At 37.1% G+C, this 13,991-nt stretch overlaps 3 protein-coding genes across 3 annotated transcripts; 1 reads left to right on the top strand and 2 right to left on the bottom strand.

Annotated features, from left to right (window-relative positions):
* The first annotated feature begins 2,557 nt into the window (after positions 1-2,557).
* On the top strand, positions 2,558-4,078 carry LOC141915540 (UDP-glucuronosyltransferase 1A8-like). The gene has a single exon (XM_074807108.1). It carries the CDS (start codon positions 2,558-2,560, stop codon positions 4,076-4,078), a length of 1,521 nt encoding a protein of 506 aa, XP_074663209.1.
* A 1,255-nt stretch (positions 4,079-5,333) lies between these two features.
* LOC141914917 (uncharacterized) lies at positions 5,334-6,651 on the bottom strand. The gene is made up of 2 exons (XM_074806258.1): positions 6,408-6,651; positions 5,334-6,241 (listed from the first exon to the last, which is right to left on the bottom strand). The coding sequence occupies exon 2, from the start codon at positions 6,224-6,226 to the stop codon at positions 5,504-5,506; it is 723 nt and encodes a 240-aa protein (XP_074662359.1). The 5' UTR covers positions 6,227-6,241; positions 6,408-6,651; the 3' UTR covers positions 5,334-5,503.
* Positions 6,652-6,906: 255 nt separating this feature from the next.
* LOC141899030 (DNA-directed RNA polymerase III subunit RPC2-like) lies at positions 6,907-13,922 on the bottom strand. Its single transcript, XM_074785185.1, has 29 exons — positions 13,778-13,922; positions 13,258-13,347; positions 13,079-13,143; positions 12,925-13,000; positions 12,682-12,782; positions 12,372-12,581; positions 12,213-12,294; positions 11,968-12,117; positions 11,762-11,878; positions 11,454-11,639; positions 11,248-11,361; positions 11,057-11,167; positions 10,884-10,973; positions 10,639-10,801; positions 10,307-10,460; positions 10,162-10,236; positions 9,978-10,076; positions 9,774-9,901; positions 9,283-9,368; positions 9,068-9,191; positions 8,829-8,987; positions 8,468-8,735; positions 8,348-8,396; positions 8,242-8,259; positions 8,050-8,155; positions 7,829-7,925; positions 7,557-7,754; positions 7,260-7,349; positions 6,907-7,179 (listed from the first exon to the last, which is right to left on the bottom strand). Exons 1-29 carry the CDS (start codon positions 13,871-13,873, stop codon positions 7,047-7,049), a joined length of 3,435 nt encoding a protein of 1,144 aa, XP_074641286.1. The 5' UTR covers positions 13,874-13,922; the 3' UTR covers positions 6,907-7,046.
* Positions 13,923-13,991: the final 69 nt, after the last annotated feature.

Genomic DNA, 13,991 nt, shown 5'->3' with positions numbered 1-13,991 from the left:
ACCTGCATACCCCTAATATCGAACATATTTTCTAAACCATTTGAATATTGAAATTATTTGTTTACACGTTTTTATATAGACCGCTTGTAGCCGCCGATGAAATTCACGCCGGCCCTACTCAGATCGTAGATAGCTTCGTCATTCCACTAGCATCCCCATGTCAGGGTCTGACTTTTATATCAGACTTCCAAATCGTGTATACATCCGCCATTTAACCGAATAATCCGATTTACTTATCATTTCTATTTATGCCTGCCGCTCCTGATATAATCATACATCCTTTACTATTACAATACCTCTTATCATGATATTCAATGCAATATAACATTTCGACGTTCAAATAGAGGTCATTATATAATCGCAGGGAGCCATTCTACATCTTTATCAATAATATTTTGCCAAATAGCTTGTATGTGTACACATAAACCTGTGACGTTTTGCACATCGATTTACGGTTGTCGTTTGTAAAATGACGCTGAATGGTTAACATTGTTTAAGTTTCATAATGGTAACGTTTTATAAGGCGTCAAAAAATGTAATGTTCTTTACTGTCGATTCGAGTTGGTAAGATCCGTAAGTTCTTTCCATTTACTCACAATGAAAAACGGATTGAATAGAAAAATCTGTTCCATAAAAAAACCGCCAAAAGTACGAGCTCGCAAATTCTTCACGTTATTTTTCGATTCTCTAGAATTTATTGAAAATTTGGAGCATCAATTTGTTTAACATAGTATGCACAATGAAGATTGACGGTATAACGAAATCGCATCCTCCCGTCGACAATTTTACATTTTCTGCGCGTATCAACATTACCGGTACCAGTTACTATCTGACATGGATCTATCTGTTCGTAACAAAGTTAATTCAAATTTGATTACTGTATCGTCGTAAAATCGCTATAATTCATATAGAATAAAAAGATAAAAATGACAAATATTTCATCTCATCTGTGCAACGACTTATTACAAGTTATAGCAAAAGTCGCAGTAGCTCTTAGGGAAATATACTTTTCTCATTATGTGTCGACATGTTTGTTTGCTACAGTTTCGTAACGATGCGGTCATCGTCGCATTATTTGTAATTTAGATCTATTTCATCGGAAGACGAAATTGCAAAAGGAATACATGGAACGTACAGAATTGATAGATTAGTGATATATCGATGGTTGATTGGAGTCATTTCTATGAAAAATTGGTCTTAAAGACAATAACTTCATAAATTAAATTAGCGTAAGCGCTGATGGAATTGGCCGATTGAAACACCCACCACAGTAAGAATGTAGTAAATTCGACCCGTTTAGTGCTGCCCATAAACATAACGACAGCGGCAAAAACGTAAACTAAAATGTCACTCGCTTAAAAAGATAACCACACTCAAACGTGGTGAACGGATAATAAGATAAAAACCAACTATCGGCATATTAAAAGAATTTAAAAGCAAGATTTATTTATTTCGAACAATCTAAAATTTATAGAATACACGACGTTTCGATCTCACACCTGACGATGATCTCTAGAGTGAGATCGAAACGTCGTGTATTCTATATATTTTAGATTGTTCGAAAAAATAAATTCTTGTTTTTAAATTCTTTTAATCTGTACATAGTGGGTTTTTTTTTCATTATTACTCGCTTGCCAAAGTCTTCGTACGGCCGTAGGACATACTATTTACTGATTGTCGGGCCGGGTTCCTACAGAAATCCTCAGACTCTTGAAACAACACTAAAACCATTCAACTGGCAATTTCTTTCAAAGCAATCTCTGTTTTATTCGCGGCAGATGTGGTGGGTTTGCAAGGGATATCAAATCAAGACAAATCAGATCTACCAATCAAAAACGGGTATATAAGAATGAAACCAGTTTAAGTTCTAGAAGGATAAAAATACCCATGATTTCCACGCGGTTTTTGCAAGTATCTTCCAGAGCAGGTGAAGGACCCAGTCTTCGCTGCTGGTACATGTTATCCAAGTTCCGGAGATCCCACCAGACCTCTACGGGCACGGGTAGATCACATGCCGCATGCGGCCTATAGAATGAACCGAAAGGTAACCCCAGGGGTCTTTGCTAGTATAAACTTGCATAATAAACTTCATTATGCGAATACCCCGTGGTTTCCAAAATTTTGTAAGATACAATTGCATTTACTATGTTTACTTCATTATGTTTCATAAACTTGTTTTTTTGACGGAATTTCTATGTATACGTACGTATATGCGCTTCAGTGCGATTAAGATACAGTCACATCGGCCCTGTCTGACATTGCAAATTCGAAAAAGGTAAATATCATAGTTTATAACAATTCGTGGTATAAAATGCAGTAGACTGATCGGATTTTCATCTGCAGAGGATGGGCGAGGCTAATCCCTTAGAGGACGTAATTAATATAGTTAATCCGCTCCTGTACGATATTCCATAATGGGGAAGTTTGTACCGTCCTTTGAATATCACAGCGCACGTTCGAGAAAATGATTGCTGCCTCCATTAATAAACAATACCATTAGCTATCTTGAAAATAATTTCATCAAAAAAATAAAAGATAGGCGATTTGTCATTTCAGAATGGCATCCATCAGTTTGATGAGAGTATTTATATCGTTGGCTTTTATATGCGCGTGTGATGCTAAGAGAGTTCTGATGTTATCGTTCCCTGGAGGTGGTCATATCGCACAAACCAGAGTTCTCGGTAAACTATTGGTGTCTCACAATCACGATGTTTATATGCTCGTCGAAAAATCGATGTCGCGTCGTCCAGAAATCAAAGCAAGTGGAATGAAGACAATATTATACGACGTGGGAGAACTGGATACGACATTGTCAATGAAAACAGCCATGTTAGGAGACGATGTCATTATCAGCCATATGAAAAAACACATATATAGTGAATGTCATAAAATTCTTTATGATGAAGAGATCCAAGCAAAGATCAAATCGTTGAAATTTGACTTAGCTGTCGTAGATGGCTTTGCGATCTGCAGGTATCTCGTACCTAAAACACACGGTATACCTTTCATCACATTTGCCGGACTTGTCTATCCATGGCTCAATACGGGACTTACACCGATAATCTCTGGATTGACCTGTTTATCACGATCCAATCATAGATTGTCTGATAGATTTCGGCATTTTCTGGGTTACATACAGGTTTACCGAGCTCCCTTGCGTCTATTGGATGAAACTCAATTTCTAGATTATCTTCCTGGTCAGAAATTGAAAACTCTATTAGATTTATCGAAAGAAGCCATGTTAACTTTAGTTGTACATGTTCCTGTATTGGACTGCCCAATTGTGATGCCACCGAACATGATAAACGTAGCGGGAATCTCTCGTGTCACCGCTAAACCGCTGACTGGTCAGTTTAAACAGTTCATGGATGCAGCTACTCAAGGTGCTATTATAGTGAGCTTCGGTTGTCAGGCCGAAGCGGATTTCCCGGCAGATGTCGCAGAGAAATTTATAGACGCGTTTGGACGCCTGGAGCAACAAGTATTCTGGAGATTGGATGATTCTAAGTTCAACTTTAAAGTTTCCGATAATGTACACCTATCAAAGTGGTTGCCCCAAAAGGGTCTACTGGCGCATAAGAATGCGAAGGTTTTCATAACTCATTGCGGTCAGAATGGACAGGTGGAAGCTTTCTATAACGGTGTTCCGATGTTGGGTTTTCCGTTATTTGCGGATCAACCGTATAACGCTCATAGAATGGTGGTCCAAGGATTTGGACTTCAGATGGACATCAACCATTTTACAGCCGATGAACTTCACCGAAATCTGGTTGAACTAATCTCAAACCCGAGCTATTCTAAATCAATCAAAGCTGCAGCAATCCGAGCTAAGAATATCCCCGGAGATCCTTCGAAACTGGCCATCGATTGGGTTCATCATGTTATGGAATATGGCGGTGAACATTTGAAATCGCCTCTTTCATATTCGAGTATTTCTGAACTGTATATGTTGGACATTATGGGAGCTGTGATAATAAGCATACTGATGTTACTGGCTGTCGTGATATACAGTACGGTGCGAATTGTAAAATGTTTGAATCGTAAATACATGAATAACAAAAAAACCAAATCTAATTGATCTCCTATAACTCATATTCATATCCCTCTGCAATTTTAAAATGACAATGGCTAATACCGGTTTAAGAATAACGTCGTAGTGCTCAAATATCGTGAATTATATTATTATTAGGTGTAGTACGTATATATAATATAGATATCGTTGACTTTATAAATTTCGCATTGGTATCATGTTTACACCTGAATAAAGGTTTTTTATAAGGCAATGATACCCTTTAGTGTGGGTAATGGGAGAATAAATCATGAAGTGCTCTCAAAATCAACGAACTTTGAGCCCATATAGGCATATGCCTTGAAAGATTCATTGGATCAACATTATATCAATAAAGATGCAATTCGCGCAGCCGTCCTTTATCCACCTCTACAACAATCCTAAAATATCTGCGAGTATCAACATTACCAGTATCAACGTTGTCCGTATCAAAGGATGTTCAAATTGGTGATTGTCCTGAGACCGTCGCATTGAGAATAGCCCAGCTAGAAAGATGAGACTTCCATACTTAGGGAATTGACGGATATACGACACAATTATTGCGCCAAACACAATGACAAAGCCGTTCATCACACTAGTGACGTATCTGTCGAATTTAAGCGCGTCTAAAAAGTCCACCATGAACAACACTGCCACTAAGAAACACACGTGGTATTTCCCCGCCAAAAACGTCGTCATTGCGACGGCAGATCGCAGGCTATTTTCTAACGAGTCGAATAGCAGGACGTGCGCCACAATGATAGCGATGAAAATGGAAATTCTCGTATAATCTCGTCCCGTACCTTCGATCACCATACCGTGAAGACAGTAGATGAAGAGAATTGCTGCAGCGAGTTGTTGAACTCGCAAAAGCTCCGTTAGAATCAGCACTAATATCACCATAGCCAATAATGACATTTGTTTCGGATGTCTTTGAACATAATCCAATGCGTTGTTCGCCATTTTCTTTTTATTTCCCTAAAAATCCGTCCAATCTATTAAGTTAGCGAATACACACACATATATATGTTTCGTTTTTGGAAAGAGTAATTTTTCATATGACTCATGTGTACATGACTGTTTTATGTTATCTTTCCGTGTTTAAATAGAATGTTTTTTCGAAGCGTTTGATAAATCGTGTGATATGATATCTTTATCTAACCTGAATTAACCGGCAAACAGGACCTACTACTGTCTGTCCTTTGTCCTCTGTGTTCGGTGTGAAAACAATGAAGAAAAAGTATGTTTCTTTATAAACGAATTTATATGTGAATCAATTGTGCAAAATATACAAATATAAAAATATATAAATAAATATGATTTTTTTCTCACCAAATACGAAAAATAAGGAAATTTTTATTATATATATACAAAAAGGTCGTATTTCATCAACACTAGTCGAGAAGAGACCAGGACTCGACTAAATCCTCTGATGGCACCAATTCCAGATTTAGGTCAGGGCAAACCACGCCCAATAGTATGATAACCAGCTCCTTTACCGAGGTGATGTTGGTGTATTCCGATTTCAACCACAACCAACACAATCAGTAACCATATAACAAATCCAACAACGGAAATTACAATCAGTCTCTCACATAGTTTGGCGTATCTGATGGCCGTCTCGATTTCTCCTCGTTCAATGCCCGCGTAAAATTCTCGTTTAGCCCTCATCGCGTACATGATTGCCGGTATTCCGCTCGGAAAGAATAAAATTACGGCAATAATGGAAGAAATGAAATAACATTTCAGGTCCTTCTCTTTTAGAGAATGTTCATGTACCCAATTCTGTCTATCGGAGGTAACCACTACTCTGATTCCATCTCTATTAGTTTTAACTACATGCTCGCGGTGAACACTAGGTTTACCGTTCTTCGTCTGGTAATAAACTGGGGTATTGCCGTTAGGGGGTCCTCGGTTTTGGCCCATAATTTCGAGTCGCTGTTGGGAGCCGACGCTGCTATCGGCGTCGAAAGCTGGGTTTACCTCGCCGAGGTGAAGAATGGCGCCGTTTGGGGTTGTTGGATGCTGCGCTCCTTGGCCGTATCTCGCGTCGACAAATTCCAGTGATGGTTCATTTCGCCATCGTTCCATCGATGTCGGGGGTACATCTATCCTTACCCTCCGCTCATTCGCTGGTATGTATGTATGCGGGGGTTCGTCGTACTGAATGATATTCATTTCACCGAGGCCGGGCTAAAACGAATAATAAAAATTCGAAAACTACTGAAAATATGACTTGAACACCTATCCGCATGTATATGCGTATATTTGAGGTAAATGACATCTTAATTCTAACCATTCGGATAACGCCGAGAATTTGGATTATCATTTTTTTCATCTAGTACGTGAAGTCCCTTACCTGTTTTCTTGCTTATATATCTGTTTGATTATTTCAGTGCGAGTTTAGTATATACTTTTTAAAGATATATTACGTATACAAAGACAAAATGCTTTTGCGTAGTATGTATACGTTTGTTTTCATATTGCTACTCTGTATAAGTCGCTCCACTGTATGTACGAATTTGGAAACACGACAAGTTTTCATTCACTTTGTTAATTCTTTCGTTAAGTTCAAATTAGGTCAACTTACACTCAAAATGCCATTAATTCCCAACACGGTATTTGTGATGACATGCGCTTGTATTGTTTGGGCCGAGTGTGGTGGGTGGTGGCCGATAGTCAGTGTCTCCTTTCGAATAGAATCCAATAGAAACGACCGAACACTGCGGCTGTTGAGCAGCGTTGGATTGAACGCTTGTCATACTCAACACTTACCGCGCGCGATTATTCTTCTCAAATCCAAATAAAAAATCAATTGAAACACAAATCAATAACATTAATGACATAAATATTCGCTATTTTACAAAACGTTATTATCTATTTTTCTCTAGTATCGTATCAACAAAATTATACAAATATCAAACATTGATCAAGCCGTTCACTCCATCCTCAAAAGAAACGACAGCACAGTAGAATATTCCGTTCAGCATAAACCGATTCAGAAGTCGTTGTATTTTTTCAGTGTTAATCTCGGCACAATGTTCATTGATTGTAACTCCTGAAATAACAGTTTGCACGCATATGGAATTTTCAAAGACGATACATTCGTTGACGACTTGCAGAAATGACACCTGAAATGACACAATCACAACAAAACCATCGGTCTAACACAATCGCTTTGTCTGCCTTTGACTCAATATTATCGACTTACCATCCAGAATATCCCATTAGTCCACACTTATTACAGACATCAACTTCAAACGAATCTGATGAGATCATAAGTCTTTCCAACAGTAGCATACTTAAATAAAACAAATATGATTCATAATACCTTAATAACATCTTAACAAATATCATTGCGAGTTATTATCATGACAAACTTAATCTTGCAAATTACATTTCAGAAATTCGTAAGAAATTAGGCTTTTGCAGTCCACATCAGGCAGCAATTGACATTACAATACTTATCATTTGGTTTTGATTTTAAATTTTCAAAAAATCTCTGTACCTAGCTCCATATCCAATGAGACAATCTCGTTCCATTTCACCGAGCCTCAGCCCACCATCTCGTGACCGTCCTTCTGTTGGTTGTCGCGTTAACACAGAACGTGGTCCTTTCGCTCGTGCATGCATTTTGTCAAGAACCATATGTTTCAACTTCTGGTAGTAGATCGGTCCATAAAATATATATGCACTCAAAGGCTCCCTGAAATATTCATATAAATATATGATCTTCGTTTTAGGAAGCGCAGGATTTTTCATAAATTCTCATGTACACACCCAGTAATGCCTGAAGTGACGTAATCCTTGCCCAGATAATTGAATCCATGACGGACCAAATCTTCAGATAAATCTGTCACTTTGTCTCCACCGAAAGCTGAAATTTGAAAACAAGGGAGACATGAGCACCATTACACAATCACTCAGATTGACTAAAAGACATCACTATCAAAAAGTACTGATATCGATTCTAATATGTACATAGTTTATAAATTGCTTACCTGTTCCATAATGAAATTTACCATCAAGCACCCCGGCTTTGCCACCCAATAATTCCATGAGTTTACCAACAGTCATACGAGAAGGATAACCATGAGGGTTCATTATCTACAATATGAACAATTCAGTTAGAAGAAAAAATATATGTATTAATTCAGACAAACCCTAGATGGTAAATATGGTATGGTACTTACAATATCAGGACATATTCCCTGTAAGAGAAATAAACAGTTATAACACTAATTATGTTTCATTGAATGTTGTATAATTGATCAAAGTGTACTGGTACAATGTACTTACAAGGTCAGAGAAAGGCATATCAGGCTGAGGAACAATCAATCCACAAACTCTAAAACATGGACAGACAGACATTATTTATTGTCCAGAAAAGAATACTGACATACAATATGCAAAACTCACCCTTTTTGTCCATGACGACTTGAGAATTTATCACCTATTTCGGGCCGTCTTGTTTGTCGCTGCAGTATCTTAATAAGGAAAGCTTCCTCTGCGTTTGAAGTTATCAGTACCTTCTCAACGTAGGAAGGTATCGGACCTTTGTATGTAATGGGAACCTCCCTGTATTCTGGTTGTTGCGGTTGACCTGGCTGTCCTGATTCCAATGGACTCATCGTTACTGTTGGCATGTGTTTATTTATCATCACTTGCTTGTTTTCCACTTTCATCCCTGCAATTAAAAACAACACCCGGTAATTGCATCCATCCTCAATTGACAAAGAATCTAAAGATTATTGTGTCTTGAACACCTCGATAACAATACCTGGAGAGCAAATACCATCAGAGTCAAGAATATCATGTTTCCATATTGGTTTCCTAGTGGTTGCATCTATCATTGGCCCCATGACTTTATCAAAAGTTTGGTTCCCATAGCGTTTTAATGTACACGCTTGTCGTCTGTATACCAGACACCTTCCAAAACCTGTACATATATTAGAGAACTTCTATAATGCACACAATACATAAGGACCCAGGGAAGTAGTGAGTTTTTAGTTATGTTACCTCTATCAAGAGAGGCTTTATTTAGAATAAGAGCATCTTCAATATCATAACCGCTGTAACTCATGACAGCCACTGTTGCATTCTGACCAGCAGGTATCTTATCAAAGTGGATCAAATCAATTGTCTAGAAAAGATAACACAATAGAGAATTTTTCAAGATATATTCAATTACAAAGCAGACATATATGCATTGGTTTTCTGATTATGACACATACCTTGGTTTTGACTAGAGGGGCTTGTGGATAAACAAGGAAATAGAGCAGTGTATCGATGCGATTCTTTTGATTATATCCAATCGTACCTGCAAACAAAATTTCAATATCTTAATGACTATTCCTATTAAATTGCACTTCTATTAACCCTTTCATGCATCAACACCGCAGTGCGGTGTATAAATCAGTGATAGATTTTGCTAGTACACTGCAATGCGGTGTATTGATGTAATTAGTAATTATCTCTCTTGAAAGATGGCAGCACCTGTCAAACAAAGTGAAATACTAGTAAATAACGATACCCCCCGCTGCGGTGTAGACGCACTATAGTGGTATTCCCATTATTCAACACACTAGGGTAGAATTTTTCAAAATTTTCGAATTAGGGTATTAATTAGTCAGCACTGAAAGGGTTAAGGATACAGGGCATCATACTAGAACTTTGCGATATCTTTAAGTCTAGTTAACGGTTATACATTTACATGTAGACTCACCCATAGCTTGTTTTCCCATAGCACATTGATATGTGTTCCTTGGTGATTGGTTATGATGTGGGTAAGGTATTAGTCCGGCACAAGCACCAAGAATTGTGAATGGTTCAATTTCCAGATGTGTTGTTTTGCTGAAAATTTATTAACAGGAAATCAGTAATCCAGCCTTAATGTAAACAATGGCTTGTATTTATTGTTAAACAGTACCTGTTTATATCTTTTTCATATAATGCTATTTGACAATCATTTTCTTCATTCACATCCAAGTATTCAACAAGACCTTCATGAAGAAAATCATCAAAACTCCTGTAAAAATTCATAAATTACGTAATGATTCAAAGCAACTACTTAATGTTCTTGTAAAATCAGCCAATGTTTCAGGTTATCCTACCTGAATCCTTGAGAGAGCTGATCAATGTGTTCCTTTGTTACCATTGATTGTCCCTTATTGACGATAATATATGGCCTAAAATGTAGGATTCCTATCATCTGTACACGCATTTAATGAAAATTACACCAAAGACATCTGTACTTACCTGCAAACTCTACCACCATCTGAGGCAATATAAACACATCTATGACTGTGATTTGGACAAATTGATACAAATTCATTCACATAACCAGCTCGACGTAGCATTCGAAATGTTCTCACTAAACGTCTATAGTTACGTATCACACCTATTATATTACCTATAAAATAAATACATAATACATATCAATTAGATATCATACCTATTCCAAGCTTTCATGAGTTAGGTTTTTATCCTGGTTGGCAAGTTTGCTCTTTGTTTGAAAATTCTCTTGCATCTCTTCTACTTGCAATAAGATAAAAGAAAATAATGTCTCGGGGCTTAATCAGAAAACATACCATTGAGGAAGACTAGATAAACAAATGGAGAACTCATCTCTTCACCACTGAGCAAATGGATGTCTTCAACGGCGAGGTTAAATGCCAAACGAATGATTGGAGTCTCATCTAAATCAACTGTTATGTGTGTCATCAGAGCCAAGTTTTTCACTAATCCACAAGCCTAAAACATGGGTGAAAAGGTGATGTATGCAACAATGTTATAATTAACTATCTTCACAAGTCACAGTGGCGCTTTGACCTACCTCACCCTCCGGTGTATCAGAAGGACACAGCATACCCCACTGTGAAGGCTGCAGAGAACGTGGACCACTGACCTTTCTAGTTTTTTCAAACTATCATGAAAAAATATCCTCAGTTTCATTACGGTATTTGCATATGTAAACCAAGAGGTACATAACATGGCATTTGCTGTTACCTGACTTGAGATTCTGGTCATCATTCCCAGACAAGAGATATATGACAATCGTGAAAGAACTTGTGTAACACCAGCGCGATCCATTTTAAATCGCTTAATAGTCCAATTACCCTAAGAATTACTAATACTCTCAGCAACATGAACATAAACAAATAAATTGTGAATATTAGAAGATTCAGAATCGAACTTACTGTTGATATTGCATGTATCAGACCATTAGTAATCTGATCTTGTCGCATGTGTTTTACAATATCAAACTGAGCTGCTCTAGGTTTCGGTATTGTCTGATCTGCTATCTTTTTTAACTAAAATCCACACAATATGATTTCACTAAGCTTTGTATCGAACACGAAAACTTAAGAGGTGTTGAAAAACACAATGAAAATAGAAATTGTACCTCAGCATTAAATTTCTTGAACAGATCTTCAAATAGCAGTGACAATAGCTGTCCGGCTAACTCTAAACGTTTGTTACCATAGTAATCACGATCATCGACCTTGACTTTATCACCTTGTGCTAATATAACTCGTCGTACCATTAGTGATAAATAAGCTGCCTTCATCTTAAAGTTCCATTGTTGAACCTTGGTACAAGAAACAATACACATTATGAGAAAACTGTAAATGGTCAGTTCATGAAAGTTTATGTTCAACTGTTAACCAGGTTTAGTTCCACATTAGAGTTGACAAAACAGGCAAAACATACTGGTACATGAGCTAGTACTACTCCTCCTAGGACCTCTCGAGCTTCATCCATTTTGGTGCGCTTAGGAGCTCCCCACATTCTTCTTTGGCGAATGCGATTTCCGATATATTTCAAAGCCTACGAAAGAAGATAGTGGAGCATGGAAACTTTGTGTAAAGCTATAGAGTAATCATGAACAAATTTTCAAATAAAATGCAATCAGTAACCTGAGTTTGTGAAAAAACTTGCGCTTTGTGACATTCTTCAAGACAGGGTGCAATGGATGCCAAGACTTGTTCCTCACTACCAATCATTTGAACTATTTCCTGATCAGATTGCACTCCCATTGCCTTGAATACAACTACAACTGGAATATCCTAAAGTAAGAAGAAATTATATCATTGGTTTAGGTATCAAAATTGAAACTATCAATCATAATATTACACTTCTAGGTTCTATGCTTATTACTTACTTCACTAAAACTATTGTGCTTCAAATAGTACTTTTCTTTTTTCACAATCAGATTTGTTTTACTTTTTCGTTCATGCGTTGAACTGAAAGAATAGATGATCCATCAAAGTTCCGCTGTACACGTTACTAAAAAATGGGCGAGACAAAAATGTATTCTTACCTTGTTACAGAGCAGCCCACGTAGCCCTTACGATCTGTTTCAACGATCATTCGATTTTTAGACAACTGTTCTTGTATAAGGATGACTTTTTCAACGCCTTTCACAATGAAGTATCCACCAGGATCCAACGGACATTCATTCAATTTGGCCATTTCAGCTGGAGTCTTGGCGTGAAGCACACAATTTGAACTTCTCAACATTATTGGCATCCTGATTGTATACAAAAATCACGAATCAATAGAGCGAGATAAAACTGTTTTATCAGTAGTATATTAGTACTAGGATTCATATTCTATCATTGATTATTTACCTGCCAATTGGAAGGTTATTTCGGACGATACGTTGTTGGCCTCTGGTATATTCAATATCAACAGTTATCGGCGCTGAGTAAGTCATATCCCGTAAGCGACACTGGAATATGAGTAATGACTATCTACGTAAAAAGTGCTAATATTCTGAGCAAAAAAATTTTTCAGCTAAAAATTTTGAAGTTGCAGTTGGTTCAAGAAGTTCAATTAGAAGTTAACCAATATACTGGTATGGCTTTTTGTACCTCATGTGGCGAGATTGGCTTTGTAATATTGAAACCCTCTTCAACATCTGGCATTCCAATATATATATTCAAATACCTAAACAGAAAAGCAATTGAAATCTATAGCCACAGAACAAATTTGAACAAGAATATTAAGAGAACATCCAGATCTTACTTCATGTAAAAATTGGGATCAGCATCACTAGTTATCTTATCGTTAGCATTCATTATACTCTTGATCTAAAAAAATATATAACATCAACTTTGGGATTAATTTTCAAATAAAAGTAGAAATTCAGAGTTAGAATTTGTTGTCATCCTCCACTTGCTCATTCAACCCTTGTTTGACTTCACCTCAGTATTAATCAGGTAATTGAAGGAATCTATATGTTGTTTGACCAATCCTTTAACTTTCAGAAAGGCTGGCAACAGTGTCCATTTATCCTAGAAAGAAACATATTCATTGATTACTTCATTCTTACGATACACCTTTTCGTGTTAACCGCTGCGCTGGTATTACAAGTAATGTAAATCTAACTTCTTCTTCTTCTTCCTCTTTATACTCTCAGCCTCAACTTATTGATGAATATTACAGTTTTCGGGTGTGCGCGAAAAAGAATAAATAAGAGTAAGGAGTATATCAGGAAAATAAGAGTTAACTTTTTTCAATGGTTTTAGTTAAAATAGCCAAACCTTTGGCAAAATAATGTTTAAATTGACTGAAAGCATAACTCTGGATCAGTCTCAATCAATTCCCTGACAACGATTCCATTCAGTAGAACCGGTGAAAAATAAATCACCAGTAAGCATGTAAGGAGAACAGAGGTATGAGCAACAAAAATAAATTGAATTGATTCTTCCGGATTTTGCTTACCTCAATTGAAGCTACGGGAGCGGCTAATTTCGCTTTGTCGCCTGTCATAAAATCATCATCATCATTCTCAGTCTCCATCTTATCACAGATTCCCATGTCACTATGATATCGCCGAATCTAAGCTGAGACACGGAGAGAAAACCAAAATCTGACACCAAAAAGTAAAAAGACAAAATTGTGTTGCAGTAAGTGTAACAAAAAACATCCTCAAATT

Source organism: Tubulanus polymorphus, chromosome 1, assembly GCF_964204645.1.
Source record: "Tubulanus polymorphus chromosome 1, tnTubPoly1.2, whole genome shotgun sequence".
Taxonomy (NCBI): Eukaryota; Metazoa; Nemertea; class Palaeonemertea; order Tubulaniformes; family Tubulanidae; genus Tubulanus; species Tubulanus polymorphus.
The sequence above is the reverse complement of the archived record's forward strand: the minus strand, read 5'-3'. Positions and strand labels throughout refer to the sequence as shown.

Coding starts and splice junctions, on each gene's coding strand:
- LOC141914917 (XM_074806258.1), bottom strand. CDS start 6,226: ATGAATATCATTCAGTACGACGAACCCCCGCATACATACATACCAGCG.
- LOC141899030 (XM_074785185.1), bottom strand. CDS start 13,873: ATGGGAATCTGTGATAAGATGGAGACTGAGAATGATGATGATGATTTT. Junction 12,118..12,212: donor AGCACAATAGTTTTAGTGAA/GTAAGTAATAAG, acceptor TTCTTACTTTAG/GATATTCCAGTTGTAGTTGT. Junction 10,237..10,306: donor GATGGTGGTAGAGTTTGCAG/GTAAGTACAGAT, acceptor CCTACATTTTAG/GCCATATATTATCGTCAATA.
- LOC141915540 (XM_074807108.1), top strand. CDS start 2,558: ATGGCATCCATCAGTTTGATGAGAGTATTTATATCGTTGGCTTTTATA.